The sequence below is a fragment of the Eleginops maclovinus genome, chromosome 16, assembly GCF_036324505.1.
Source record: "Eleginops maclovinus isolate JMC-PN-2008 ecotype Puerto Natales chromosome 16, JC_Emac_rtc_rv5, whole genome shotgun sequence".
NCBI classification, from domain to species: domain Eukaryota; kingdom Metazoa; phylum Chordata; class Actinopteri; order Perciformes; family Eleginopidae; genus Eleginops; species Eleginops maclovinus.
This window is the reverse complement of record NC_086364.1, coordinates 321210-337263: the sequence shown is the minus strand read 5'-3', so window position 1 is coordinate 337263 and position 16054 is coordinate 321210. Positions and strand designations below refer to the sequence as shown.

At 44.8% G+C, this 16054-nt stretch overlaps 1 protein-coding gene across 1 annotated transcript; it reads left to right on the top strand.

Moving 5' to 3' along the window:
• Positions 1-3417: 3417 nt before the first annotated feature.
• On the top strand, positions 3418-6430 carry LOC134877969 (uncharacterized). Its single transcript, XM_063903695.1, has 4 exons — positions 3418-4705; positions 5004-5147; positions 5237-5474; positions 5772-6430. Exons 1-4 carry the CDS (start codon positions 4667-4669, stop codon positions 6428-6430), a joined length of 1080 nt encoding a protein of 359 aa, XP_063759765.1. The 5' UTR covers positions 3418-4666.
• The last annotated feature ends 9624 nt before the right edge of the window (positions 6431-16054 follow it).

Genomic DNA, 16054 nt, shown 5'->3' with positions numbered 1-16054 from the left:
GCCATGATAGAACAGCTGGTCCCCATAGAGGCTATTCTACCTCCGCCCTTAGCTCCGGCACCTGTTCCAGCTCCTGATCTGACTGGATACGCTATGGAGCCTCGTGTGGGAACGGCAGAACGCTACACTACCTGATGGGGGTCCCGCCAACACCTGCACCGCTCCCGTTGGGAGTCCCACCGTCACCTGTTCCGATGGGGGTCCCACCAACACCTGCACCTGCTCCCTTGGGGGCCCTGCCGTCGCCTGTTCCGATGGGGGTCCCGCCAACACCTGCTCTGTTGGTGGCCCCGCCTTCACCTGTTCCAATGGGGGACCCGCCAACACCTGTTCCTGCTACGTTGGGGGTCCTGCCGTCACCTGTTCCGATGGGGGTCTCGCCAACACCTGCTCCTGTCCTGTTTGGGGTCCCGTGGAGACCTGTTCTGCTGGTGGTCCAGCTGACATCATGTCCTGCTCTGTTGGGGGTCCTGCCGTCACCTGTCCCGTTGGGGGTCCCACCAACACCTTTTCCGTTTGGAGTCCCACCGTCACCTGTTCTGATGGGGAACCCGCCAACACCTGCACCTGCTCCGTTGGGGTTCCTGCCGTCACCTGTTCCGATGGGGGTCCTGCCAACGTCTGCTCCTGCTCCAAGGTCCTCCGGAGCGGTCCCGCAGCCCTCTAGAGGGGTCCCACCGCTGCCTACGCCGTCCTCGATCATGGTCCTGTCGTCCTCCGGCCTGACCTCCAAAGGCATCTCGCCGTCCTCCTGAGGCGTCTCGCCGTCTTCCAGCCCGTCCTCCAGAGGCGTCTCGCCGTCTTCCAACCCTTCCTCCAGAGGCTTCTCGTCACCCTCCTGCCCGTCTTCCAGAAGCGTCTCGCTGTCGTCCAGAGGCATCTCGTCGCCCTCTTGCCCATTCCCCAATGTGTCCCCGTCGCGGCCTTCGGCCCGTCTTTGGCTCCATCTTCGTCGCCGGCCCTGTTTCCGCCCCTGTCTCCGCCCCCCAGAGTTCCCTAGCCTCGGCCTTCGCCCCTGTCTCCGGCCCCCAGTGTTCCCTCGTCTGCCTTGCTCCCGGGCTGTCCGCCCGAATTGGCAGCAAAATGTTGGTATAAATGGAAAAACTTTATTATTCACTAAAATATCCAAGACGGCTCGACAACGGCTCTTCTTCCTCCGCAGGCAGCGGAAGTTCAACATGGACTCCAGGATACTCTGCAACTTCTATAAGTGCACCATCGAGAGTATCCTGACTGGCTGCATCACCGCCTGGTATGGCAGTTGCACCGCCCTCAACCGTATGACTCTACAGAGGGTGGTGAAAACTGCTCAGCACATCACCAGGACGGAGCTGCTATCCATGGAGGACCTCTACACCCAGCGGTGTAGGAAGAAGGCCGGTAGGATATTAAAGGACCCCCATCACCCCAGCAACAATCTGTTCTGTCTGCTGCCGTCTGGCAGACGGTACCGCAGCATCCGGACCAAGACCACCAGACTCAGAGACAGTTTTTTACCACAGGCTATAAGACTGCTGAACTCCTGAGCTCTGTGAATGTCTACTCACATCTGTTTATAGTACATATATAACATATATATATATCAGTGGTGGGCCGTCAGGGCTAGCAAGGCCTTCTCTGCTGGCCTAAACATCATCAGAATATAAATAAATTTTTATATATTTTTTCCACAAATACGTATTAAATTATTCCCCATAGTCTATTCTCTTCATTTTATAGAGTTCGTCTTGGCTGCGCTGCTTCCAGCCTCAGAACGAGATTTGGAGGGCTGGCCTTTATGTTAGAGCTTTTATCCAATCATATTTCAGCCATTATGTGTTGCTAGGGTCAAAGAAATCTGTCCTTAGGCCTTCAGAATCAACAGTGCGGGCGGCTGTAAGCTTAAAGTGAACGCAAACAAAACTGTGGCGTTAACCAATCAGATTTCGAGGTGGCGAAAACGGGCCAGGAAGCAGGCGTACGCTAACGTTAGCACATGCACATCTTCTGATTGGATACGCACTATTGAGAGGCAGAGCTAGGCAGTAGGCAGAGCCATACAGTCTATGGGCAAAGCTAGCAAACAGAACTAGAACTTGAGCGAGCTAATTTGTGTAGATTTCTACAAGCTATTTTTTTCAACCCACAATGGCTGAAGGAGGAGAAGAGATCAATTTGGTCGAAGATATAATTACAACGCCATTTTCAAAACGAACTTTTCAAGTAAAGCTACACATCTTGAAAAGGGAACGACCAACTCCAACGCTAGCGAGCCTAGCACAGCAGGGAACAGGGTGTCCGCGGGGTCTTAAAAAGTCTAAAAAAGTCTAAAATTACACATTTTCAATTTAAGGCCTAAAAAAGTCTAAAATATAGAGATATTTCGCAGTGTAAGTCTAAAATTGGGTTTGAGTAATTTAAGACCTACGTGTCAATGCAAAATATCGACAAAGGATTATTTTTTTTGTTTGTTTTGTTTTTACGTCCTTTTCCACGCCGTTCTGTTTTTTTCTTTTTCTGTTATGGTGGCAGTTATGGTCCGTGTAGTTCTACATGACATGTGCTGTTAGTGGAACGTACAATAATAAAACTACAGATGTGAAACGGAAATGTACTGTCGTCACAGGATGCAGCAGCAAGTATTTTGATTCTCTGTGTGCGAGCAAGGCGGGAATAGTTACGAAGTAGGATAACGTCCGAATGGCAGGAGAAAGTTAAAAAAAAGGATGGGTAAATGTAAATTCAACGACAATTGGCTCTCAATAGGGCAATTTGCAGACTGGCTGAAACGCGTTCCCGCTGATGACAGTGAGGCATACTGCACGTTTTGCAAAAGAACTCTTAAACTCGGGACCCTGGGCATCAAGGCACTGGAGTCTCACACAAAATCCAGCAAACACCAGGAGTCGGCAAATGCAGCACGCAATTCCCATGGAATTGCCCAGTTCTGTTCAGTAGCAAGCAGCACATCGTCAATAAATAATACGGGTAATATTCGTGATCTATTGGGCTCCACTGATACAATGAAGGCAGAAGTTCTGTGGGCGCTTAACACAGTGGCTAAACACCAGTCATGCAGATCCAATGACGGCATCGGAGAGCTTTTCCAAGCGATGTTCCCCGACTCCACAGTTGCCAAAACATTCCAATGCGGGAGAGACAAGACGTCGTACATACTCTGATTTGGAGTGGCAGAGTTCGTCAAAAAAGAGCTTATCTCAAAGGTGACCGGGCCCTTCGTCATTATGTTTGACGAAAGTCTTAACCACGCAACAAAGAGGAAGCAACTGGACCTTCACGTAAGGTACTGGGATGACGGCCAGGTACAGTCCCGGTACCTGGGCTCACAATTTATGGGCCATGCCACAGCAAACGACTTGCTGAAGGAGATCAAAGTAAGTGCTTTTTTTGTATTATTTTTATCCACTGATTGGTCGTAAAAATGTCACTCTTCATTAAAATTAATAGAAGTACTTTTGGCCAATCGCTGCGTTTCTTACATCTGGAGTAACATCTTGTTACGGGGTAGCCAGCTGTCACACCGGGTTTATCGTAACGCAACATTGCCCCCAGCACCGGTTGTTGCATAACAACAACATGGCCCCAGATGTCGGTTGCTGCGTAACGCAGCATAGTTGATTTGTCATTGTTGGGGATGTATGTTATTCGTCGGTCTCTGCATTACGGCAGGGATCATACAACTTCCGTGTTGCGGTAGTTTTATGATCCCAAACGTAATGCAAAGACCGACGAACGATTTCATCTCCTGTTATGAAAAGGGGCTCCATTTAAAATCGGAAGGTGTGTGGCTGCGCGTCTGATCCGCATATACAGTTGTCTCTGTCACCATGTCCAAACGTTTCTTAGTGAAAATATTTTGATCATTGGGAGATTTGGTTTATTCATTTTCTGAAGTAGTGCTCTGCAATTGCTGTGTGAGAGAATGAATGAGGACATCTGTGTATTAAATTGCCTTCTCTTAATCATAATTTGTACATGCCTCCTTTTCATTGCCCAACCTTTACATTCTGCTCCCATTACTTATTTGTATGCTAGCTGCACATAACTATTGCCTGTGTGTGTGATTTTGTTGTTTAAATATATGCTAATTTAATTGACTGGTTGATTTGTTTCCTTCCCTTAGGAATGTGCGGGCCACCTGGACCTCAGCAAGCTGATTTCGATCTCAATGGATGGTCCAAATGTAAATTTTAAGTTCTTTGAGCTGTTCCAGGCGGAATATGCTGACCTGTACGCTGGTTCTCAGCTCATATCTGTTGGTAGCTGCGGGTTACACACCGTACACAATGCCTTTAAAACAGGCTTCTCATCGTGGCAGGTGGACAAGATCCTCAGGGCCTTGCACACATTGTTGCATAATGTTCCTGCAAGACGAGAGGACTACGAGAAGACCACCAGGTCTACCCGCTTCCCGTTGGCATGGTGTGGGCACCGATGGCTGGAAAACCTGCCTGTCGTGATACGAGCGTTGGATATCTGGTCATCTATGCTGGTGTACACCAATGCTGTGAGGAGAAAGGAGCTTCCAAATCCTGGCACTTGAAGCTTTGCTGTAATCGAAGAAGCCCAGAAAGATCCCCTGACTCTACCTAAGCTGCAGTTTTTCAGGAGCATCGCCCAGCTATTTGATCCGTTTTTAAGGAAGTACCAGACTGAGGAGCCGGTGATGCCTTACCTAGGCAAAGATCTGGCAGAGTTGATCAAGGTAATGCCTTTTCTAATGAGCAGAACATTATTTAGGAAACTGTCATGAAATGGATGTATGGATTTTATGATTGCATTATATTGATTTTGAGAGTTTTGGTGTGGTTATGATGCCAGCCCACCCACCCACCCCATTACACCGCCAGCTCAAAAGTAAAGCATTATGTAGGCCTGTAATTACACAAATACAGTTGTGAACAAAGACACATTCACAGCAAATCTACAACAGTCAAAATGGTACACAGTATTTTGCAAAGTAATTATGTAATTGAAATGTTTCTTTTGTTATCGTCCAACAGAGTCTGATGCGTCGTTTCGTGAAACGAGAGGTTCTGCAGGACATCACCACAGCCCAGCTTACCAAACTGGACATAGGTGACAAGAATATCTTGATGCCGGTGCACTGTGTTGATATTGGCTTGGGTGCTGAGGAGGCCCTCAAGGTACTAATAGCTTAATGTCAAAGATTATCAGGGGGAAGCCCATGTGTACAGCATTTTTGCTTACATTCCTTTCGCATTTCTCTGTACAGAACAGCAAAAGTTCAGACCTCAGGATTCTTGAATTTAAAAGGGACTGCATGCAAGGACTCTCAAGCATGGTGAAGAAAGTACAGGAGAAGAGTCCTCTTAAGTACAGTACCGTTAGGCAGATGGATTGTCTAGACCCCACAGTGATGAGCAGTGATCCAGACGGCTGCAAGGCAAAGATGAAGGGACTTGTGCAGACATTTCTGCTCAACAGGCAGCTGGCAGGAGGAGTTTGTGCTGGTACTAGGAGTTCTAGAAAGGGCTGAGGAAAATTATGCATGCCACTTTCAGATAATCTTGTATATTATATTTAGCATCTGCATTTAGCAACTGATCAGTATTTATTGTATGTCAAAATATGATCACAATATATTTGAGTGTAGATCTCTTAAGTTAGGTTACTCCAGCAAATCATTTCCATGCACCCGTTTTGTGTGGTTTAAAGACTGTACCCCCACAGAGCTGTAAGGAAAGCCACAATGGTGATGACTAAATGGAAGCCATAAGTAAATTTATTTTTACATCTTTTTGTCTCAGGGGACACCATTCTCCAACAGTTCGATGCTGCGTTGTCTGTGGAGTGCAGGCATGAAGATTTCATCTCCTTCAAGCCAATGCAAAAGAGGCTAGATGTCTTCCTTCATGGCTTCATCGGCAAGGCATACCCAGATCTTTGGGCGTTTTGCAAGACCCTTCTGCTTTCTCATAGTCAGGCGTCTGTAGAGAGAGGCTTCTCAGTGAACAAAGAGATCGAGACGGAGAATATGCAAGAAGAAACATTGGTCGCACACAGGCTTGTTTACGACTACGTTGCAATACATGGGGGCGTTACCAAGGTTCCACTTACACCTGACCTAATGAAATCTGTCATGGCTGCCAGGTCACGGTACCGTGTGCATTTGGACGAACAGAGGAAGAAGAAGGAGACAGAGACACAAGGGAAGAAAAGGGCACACGCGGAGGAGCAGTTACAAGACCTGAAAGTCAAGAGGGACAGTCTACATAAAGTTACTGAGAGCCTGGGCAAAGAGGCAGATGAGTTGGCAGAGCAAGCAGAGGGCAAGGCTGGGAGCAAAATGGCACATCTGATTTCAAAATCAAATGCTCTGAGGAGGGCTGCCAAAGACAAGCTCTCCCAGCTTAAGGTTCTGGGGGATGAAATTGCCACCAAAAGTGCAGAGCTTAAAAGCATGTAAATAATGTAAATAATATGTTTGTTTCATTGACAATAAATGTAAATTGACGGCAATCTGGCTTTGTTATTTCTTTTTTTTTAATACTTCGTGAAGGTCTTAAATTTAACCCATGATGGTCTAAAAAAGGTCTAAAAAACTCTAAAATTGCACTTGTTAAAACCTGCAGACACCCTGAGGGAAACTACGAGCGGTACCCCTGGCTCACAGCCTCCGAGAGGCACTGCAAATTGTACTGCCGGGAATGCCTGGTATTTGCAACTGATCGATTTGGTGTTTGGAGCCACACTAAATTTGCAAACTTGAGTTGTCTAACCAAGGCAGCAACGAGACACCAAAGCACAGCTGGGCACTTGGAAGCACTGGTGCTTTTGAAAACCTTTGGGGACACCCGAGTGGATCTACAGCTCAACGAACAAGTGCGCAGGGAAACGGAGCTCCACAACGAAAGGGTGAACAAAAATAGGGAAATATTGAAAGACTGATTGATTGTGTCCTGTTTTTGGGTAAACAGGAACTTTCATTTAGGGGACACGATGAAAGCGCCGAGTCCAGAAACAGAGGAAACTACGTGGAGCTTCTTTCTTTTCTTGCTGAGAACAACACAGATTTGCATTACCACCTGTACACAAACAACATGTTTACTGGGACGTCAGGCAAAATACAAAACGACCTGATTTATGCTATTGCTGAAGTGATGGGAGAAGAGATCAAAATGAAGATTAAAAAAGCACCCTTTGTCGCTGTTATGGTGGACGAGACGTCAGATGTGGGTAATGTAGCACAGCTGGCACTTGTCCTGCGTTATGTGACAGACACAGGTGTCAAGGAGCGGTTTGTCAGATAATGTGATTAATTAAGTTAACTGTAAATGCTGATGTATTGATTATAAATGCTTCGGAAATATTAATATAACTCTGTTGTACTTGACTATGTTAAGGTGACGCAATGCCCGGTTATACTGCGTTTCTGTCTAAATGTATAGTTTCTAGAGCCATGGCGTCATAATGATGGTATTAAGAGGTGGAATAATTCAGGTAGGACTGTGTAGGACATCACTGAAGGCCTAGGTGTGAAATGCACGGCCCGCCACTGATATATATATATATATATACAGTATATATAAATATATATATATATATCTGTTTATAATACACATATCTATATATTATACATATCTGCCATACATATCTGTTTATAGCACACACATCTATATTATACATATCTGCCATATACATCTGTTATACGTAATATATGCATCTGTCCATACCTCCTCATTCAACAGTGTAAAGTATTTAAATACTCTCAATGTATTCCACATATGTATATATTTCACATCCTCAAATCTTTATTGTTGTTATTGTAAATATTCTTCTCTCTTTTTGCACTATTTTACTTATCTTATTCGCACCATGTATGTGGAGTTGTTGGAGGAGCATGGGACATAAGATTTTCATTGCCAACATATACATTGTATCTGCTGTGCATATGACAAATAAAACCTTGATCCTTGAACAACGTTATTATTCACAAAAATATTGATCTGTTTGATGAGCAGTGTTGCCACAGTTACCTTGAAAACGTAATCTGATTACTGATTACTTCTTTAAAAAGTAACTTAGTTACTTTACTGACTACTTGATTTTAAAAGTAACTAATTTAGATACAAGTTACTTTGTTAGTTACGTTCAGCAGCTGCCGACAACACCCCCCGCCGCTTCAACATAATGAGTTGTAGAGCTGATGAATGGGAGTTGGAGGCGGTATGTTTAATATGGAATTCCACAGGTTAATATCCATTTATTCTACACACACACAACCCAATGTAAAAGCCTGCTACTACGCAGCAATGAATGAATTTCAACCGCACCGGAACTCTTCAGTCCCACCCCCTTACGGGTCCGCGGGGAAGCAGTCTAACATGTTCCCCACCCACAATAATACAACGGTGAATTATGTCCCTCAATGTGTCACCACACAAGCCCTCACAGAATTCAACCAAACACAAAGTCTGTGCGGCGAGGAGGAACAACAGGCCGACCACCACGACTCCGGAGAACGGGAGCCGGGGAATTGACCTCTGCTGGGGAGCTTGATGAGGGTGGTGGGACTCGAACCGTAGGCCCAAGGTTGGTGACAGGGGTTAAGGCCGGTGGGCGGTTCGCCACGGAGGCCGAGCCAGCACCACAGGCTGATCCAAGTCCAGGTGAGCAGCCTTCACCCGGTCCACCGAGACGTGCTCAGCCTTGCTACCCAGGTCCACCAACAAGTGCTTGCCCCCGTGTTCCAAGACCCGGAAAGGCCCGTCGTAAGGGGGTTGCAGTGGGCCTCTGTGAGCGTCGTGTCGGATGAACACATGCTGTTGTTGACATGGTCAAACTTCCTTTCAGGCACGAGGAATCGCTAAAGGGGGGCCTTTGCATGGCGGTGCAGCCCCAGCCAGATGAATTCGCCTTACCCTCCAATGCCTCGTATAGTGGCCGCATAATACCATACCACAATATAGCTAATGTGGAGCTGGCTAAACTACCATGCCACCACCATGTTTATGTTAACAAATGTGTTCACAATAAGATGTTCTGTTTTCATTGTTCAAATCTGTAGGAAATTTTATTTTTCTCAGAACTTTAACTTAAGTCTTTCTACTTCAAAGATGGAATATGATGTCAGGTTGTAATAATATAGTTCTGATATACTTTACTTTGTACCCAATGTGATCCATTTCATGGAGGTCATTTAGATACTCATGTTTATTAAAAAGGAGTGAATTGATACAGTTCATTTACAGTTAAAAAGATAAATACTGATTTAAAAAGCTGTTCAAAAATATGAAAACTTATAGACATAAATAAGTCTACTAATGTCAAGATAAAAGTTCATGATGAATAATTTTGTTAAAATATTCGTACTGTAAATGTGTACACCACCATTTACAATGATTGGAATAGTGTATGTACTCTGGATATGTATGGGAGAATCAGAGTAGGAGTAGTAGAAAGTCATGTGATGAATATGGATACGGTAGTAATTGAAATGTATTTGCTGCACCATGAGTGTAGATAGTTTTTTTGCTGGGTCAGGGGTTGATCGGTACGATTCTGAACCTTTGGCGGTTCACTGGCAAGCCAGGTGATCGACAGCAGACAAAGATCGGGATCCACTCCGAAAAAAACAGACATCTACTCACTTCACTTTGACAAATAAGAATGTTCACCACAAAACCTATCCAGGTAGTAGAATGAACAGGCATATACACACACAACACAAGATGGAACCCCATCTTCTGATAAAAAAGAAAAGACACTTTCTTTGAACTTTATTGTTTTATTTTATCTTTATTTTATTTGAAAGGGCTCTATTTTTGTTTTCTTCCTAATTCCATGCACTGCAAAATAATAATTATTTGGGAGGCAATAAAAGATCACTGTTCAACTTTAAAAGATCACAGTCCAACTTTATGAGCCTAGGGGAAATGTGGGTTGCTTTCTTCCATTAAGGTTAAAGGCGCTACATTTAGCTGACTCAAACTCAAAATAGTGACTGTATTTCCAGTTAGAAAATGCGCAGCTCTTTCCTCCCTCCATTGTTGTTTACGTTTATGTCGCTGCGTGGTATTAACCGTGAATTGTCCTCATGCTGAAAACGTGACTTAATTGTCGCATAGACGTCACTCCCCGAGACGGAAGAACAAAGCAAAAATATATCTTTTTACCAAGGAAAATGATAAAAAATACTAACGTACAGTGACTTGGATAAGTAATTTTCATCTGATTACTGGTTTGGAAATAGTAACGCGTTAGATTACTCGTTACTGAAAAAAGTGGTCATATTAGAGTGACACGTTACTAAGTTACTACAGTGATGTCGGTAACAGTTACCGACATCACTGGGGATTTATATAACATCAACATAGAGAAATGTTAGTCTGAGCCCACATACAGTATTTTGTTACCAGTCAGATTTTAAATAAACTGAACAAATGGGGTAATTGTTGAATATTTGCTTGCAATTATTTACCGTAGACTTCTGCTTTCAGACGTAGTTATATATGAAGTTATTACCAAAACCAATAATATTCCAATAAGGCAATAATTTAGTATAAAACATTATTTTAAATATATTATATATATGTATATTTATATAGTCTTAAAGTTGCAACCGGCCCTTTGAGGGCAACCATTATGCTGATGTGGCCTGCGATGAAATTGACTTTGACACCCTTGCATTAAAGACTTTGAACCATGCTGTTTTCTTAGGAGGATTTTTCATGTTATTATAGAAACTTCACTGCCACTTGAATGGTTAGAGAATAAATCTGGTGTGAGCCCACTCTGCGACGAATATTAAGCTATTGTTGCCAATTATCTCATTCATATTCTTATAGAGCAGTGTTCTAGATATAATTCAAATGTAAGTTTTATTAAGGAGCGGATATTATGTTACACATCCTTTTTTTTCTCAACCCATTACAATACACTACAAATAACATTTATACATAAACACAACCTAAAACACAAACACATAGATAAAAAATGTGGAGTGACCATGTAGATTCTCCATCGCAGCTTGAGGCATCAGGCCTGCAACCTCTCCCTGGGCCTGCTATAAGCCTCAACTATGACACCCCTGTTAAAACACACACACACCTCTTTAGTGAAGGGGCAGCTGCTGACACGAGCACAGCAAACCACCAGCAATCAGCGAGGCCAAAACCCACCAGCCAGCCCATCAGTTTTGCAAATGCTTCACTACAGTTTCATACTGAAGACCACCGGACCAGCTGGAACCCCACTGAGTCAGGTTTGCATCCTACCCCACAACCTCCAATCCTGTCACCTTATATCACTGTGTTATTCCAGCCATGCAGCCGCTTCCCAGCCGTTGGTACAGTCAACGATGGTCCCTGCCCTCCCACCTCAAGTCAGTGTGTACGAACCCACAGCTATTGTACCACCTCGGAACTTCCCACTTTGGCCCCAAGTTAAAAAACACCACAAACACTTAACATTATGAATTAACCCCCCTGCTGCTGGGCAGACCCTGCAAGGGTCAGATTGTGAACCAACCACTGCAAAGGACTCCTGACAGAGACCTCAGCAACCAAAGCATTCCACTGCCTGCCTATGGTGGGTTCACCTATCAGGTGAAGAATGTCCAAGACTTCACTGGCAATGCTGACAGTAAATAATCATGGACAGCGTTCAAGTTAGGTGGGAGCCATTGAGAGCTGAGCTTCCATAAGGAGGGGTCTGAGCTCCTATGAAAGCAGTGAAATCATACATCTGTGGGGTTCGCCAACAACCATTATTTTAATCACAATCGATGCATTTTTCAATGTAATAATTATTATTTACGTTAACAAGGTAAATAGGCTAAAAGAAAATCATGTTTTCCAAAAGAACTATGCATCGTATTCTCTCTTGAATGACAATTTGCTTGCACTTCTGCTCGAAGGTGTGCAATAAAATATTGTGCAATCTATGCCTGTGAGGGTGCTGCACGAGCTTAAAGAAGAAACCATTAAACTGATATTCAAATATATTGACAAGAAATTAGGCTAGCAGACAAGTTCCCAAAGTCTATGGCCCCTGCGGAGGAGAACACACCTAACACTGTTCAGCATTTAAACGCCTAGAGCCCATGGTAACCAGGGAAACCATGGGTGGGCAGCAAGTGAAAAACACAAGTGCTGGAGAAGAGGGCACCCCCTTAGTGGGCCCTAGGAACGAGGGTGAGGTTGAAGTCAATGAAATAGAGTGCAAAACTATCATCGACTCTGGCTCTCAGGCAACCAGTATTACCTGGGTCAAGGAAGACCACCCAGAGTGGTACACCGCTCTACTGGAGATTTTTAGCACCGACCGTGAGGCAACAGATGACAAGGTGGGCCCAGGTGTGTATACCAGGCCAACAGAGAAAGACTTATACTGCTATCATTGAAAGCAACTCCTCCTTGCAGCTTCCCCAGGGCCTCCTGGTTGCCATGGCATTCAAGCTTTAAATGTTGTGGAGTGGAGGCACACTGTGTAAGTCAAACACTGTTGTGAGGAGAGCCAGAAATCGCTGCTGATTCTTTTGAGGTCAGAGTTAGACTGGTTATCTGAGTCATGTTCATTTGAAGTCGAAAAGTGGTTCTGCAAGCTTCAAGAAGTGCGGCAACTGTTATCTCATTATTGTGATTCATTGCATCATCATAATTTAAGGCTGTCAGTCATTGTGACATTCTGTCCACATTAAAAACACTGGATACTTTTTGGAAGTTTCCTTTGAGTTTCCTTTTTACTTCAAGCATGTTAGGTCTGTATTCTCCTTTCAAACTGTGTCTGACCACAGTCTGAACACCATCAATGGACCGGGGCCTAGGCCAACCCCAGAAAAAACACCCCATAGTATTATCCCTCTTCCACCAAACTTTACAGTTGACACATTGCAGTCAGGCAGGTAACACGTGTTTGGTCACTCCACAAAACACATTTGCACTGCTCCAGAGTCCAGTGGCAGCATGCTTTACGCCACTCCATCCAACGCTTGGCATTGTGCTTGGTGATGTAAGGCTTACATGCAGCTGCTCGGCCATGAAGTTCCCGGCACACAGTTTTGGTGCTGATATTAATGCCAGAGCTGGTTTGGAACTCTGCAGTTATTGAGTCAGCAGTTTTTGCCATTTTTAGGCACTATGCGCCTCAGCACTCAGCGATCCCGCTCTATAACTTTACATGGTCGGCCAGTTTGTGGCTGAGTTGCTGTGGTTCCTTAGAGTTTTCCACTTAATACAATAATGCAATAATACCACTGACTGTTGATCATGGAATATCTAGGAAAGAAGAAGTTTCACAAACTGACTTGTTGCAATGGTGGCATCCTATTACAGTACCACGTTCAGATTCAGTGAGTTCTTTAGTTTGACCCATTCTTTCACAAATGTTTGTAAAGGCAGACAGCATAGCTAGGTGCTTGATTGTATGCACCTGTGACAATGGGACTGAATCAAACACCTGAATTCAATGATTAAGAAGACTGTCCCAATAGTTTTGTCTATATGGTGTGTGTCCTGCACCGAAACTCAAGGCCCATAAAGTGGCCACACTGCTTGTGGAATGCACCCTCAAAACCTGGGTTGGCTTAAAGCCCTTGCAACTATAAACCAGAGAAATGGCCTCCTTGAAGCGAAAAACTAAATCCTGCTGTCCCACAGGCTTATTTCCCAACCTTACATGACAAGTGGAGATAGCTGGTAAATATACCTCAATTGTAGGCCTTACCCTCATCTACTAGATCTTGCAGAAAACACCATAGGTCAACCAATGAGCGTTGAAAATAAATGATGTGCCTAGAGATTCAACACTTTTCAAAAAATTCGCCACTTCCCACCGTAAAGCATAGGTGGGACCAAGTCATTGTTTTATCACATGTAAGTCTCAAGTCTTTGCACTCAAGTCAAGTCAAGATGGGCATGTCCGAGGTCTCGGATGTGCAGAATATGTATTTGGACTGTTCTCCTCATTTAGAGCATCTCATGGTTGGATGCCAGCCCTTCTATTTGCCAAGGGGGTATGCAGCAGTGTATGTTCCGCCACACTGACAACATATTATTGCGGCTGAAGGACTGTCCCGCCGAGATACTATCAGCACATCAGTGTGGAAACACACTGGACCATATCTATTTCCCTTTCCGACATGTTCATAAAGCTCTCTGTCGCCCTCCCGTCTACAAATAAGATCACATTTCCCTTCTGCTGCTGCCTGCTTACAGGCAAAAACTCAAACGGGACAGGCTGGTGACATGGATTATACAACGCTGAAGTGAGGAGTTTGACTAAGCTCTGCAGCACTGCTTTGAAGCTACAGAGTGGTGTGTGTTTGAGGATGACAACATCAACACACACACGGACGCGGTCATCTGCTAGATTGGTAAATGCATCGATGACATAGTACCAAAGATTACTGTACAAACATTCCCGAATCAAAAGCCCTGGATAAACTGCGAGGTACGTGCCAAGCTGGAAGCGCGGACTATCGAAAACGGGAATACAAGGTACGCACTCTGGAGAGCTATAAGCAGTGCTAAGAGACAATATAGAGACAAAGTGGAGACTGACTTCAAAGGCTCCACCATCGTTCCTGTCCCCAAAAAGTGAAAAACCAGCAGCTTCAATGACTACCGCCCAGTGGCCCTCTTCAATCATAATGAAGTGCTTTGAACGGTTAGTCAAACCATTCATCACCTCCTCCCTCCCTGACTCTGTGGATCCCCTGCAGTTTGCTTACAGAGGAAACAGGTTCACAGACGACGCCATAGCCCTCACACCTGGACCAGAGGAACACATATGTGAGAATGCTGTTGTCCATTGTGCCCTCCAAGCTGGTTATCAAGCTCAGGGATCTTGGGCTCAACAAGCGCCCTCTGTGATGGGCTCCTGAACTTCCTGACAGGCAGACTCTAAGTAGTGCCGACATCTCACCCACCACCCTTATCCTCAACACCAGTGCCCCTCAAGGCTGCATGCTACAATCTGGCAGAGGACAAGTGAGAGTGAGAGTGACGTGGTATATATACTGTGGAGCTAAAGAGGGAATGAGTAGCAGGTAAGGGTAGGGGCTTGGGAGACCGAGCGCGAATGAGCCGATTGCAAACGGGCACGAAGGCGGGATCTGAAATGACATGAGAGTTATGATGTGCAAAACCAAAAACAACTTTAAATGTGTAGAACTTTAACGTAATCCAGGTTCAAGTCTCCAGTGTTCAAGTCCGAGTCAAGTCGAAGTCATTAAAAAAAAAATCCAAGTCGAGTCCGAGTCGAGTCCACTACCCATCCAAGTCAAGTCAGAGTCGAGTCCCTATTGATCAAGTCCGGGGGGGGACACACGATAGCAGAGCGAACAGGTACAGGAGGCGTAGAGCAAGGAGATCATTGTCCACTAGTTAATCAATCGCGGATAGCATCTACCGATTCCGGCAACATTTCTACGCCGTATTATGGCATAAATATTAATAGAAACATATCGAAAACATTGCAAAAACGCGCCGGCGCATTAGTCGACCTCAGGGTTTTAATGACAAAGTTGAATCCTTTCGAGTCATCGCAAGTCCGAATGCACGAGTCCAAGTCCGTGTTCAAATCATTAGTGCTCAAGTCCAAGTCAAGTCACGAGTCTCTAAATTTAGCTCACGAGTCGGACTGTTGACGGTTGTAGTACTCGAGCCCGAGTCCCGGACTCGAGTACTACAACACTGGGGGATACCACACTACTGGAAGTGCAGGTACCTACTTTTTTGTTTTACAAAATACTGAATTATTTTAATGCATATCTTTTTATTTTATAGTGTGTTTAAAGCCTACTACTCCCAACTCATTCACTCCAGCTCCTCCAACCCAAAGGCTCTATTCTCCACCATGAACAAACTCCTGAAACCAAGTGACACCACCAGAACATCCTTTACAACCGACAAGTGCAACTCCTTCCTCTCATTTTTCAAACAAAAATCTACAACATCTACAGCAACCTGAACACCTCATCTGCACCTTCCGCCTCCAACCCCCTCTCCCCCCTTCACCACTCAGACTCTGTCTCAGTTCTCCCCTGTTTCCCTGACGGAGCTCTCCAATATCATGACTAGCATGAAGA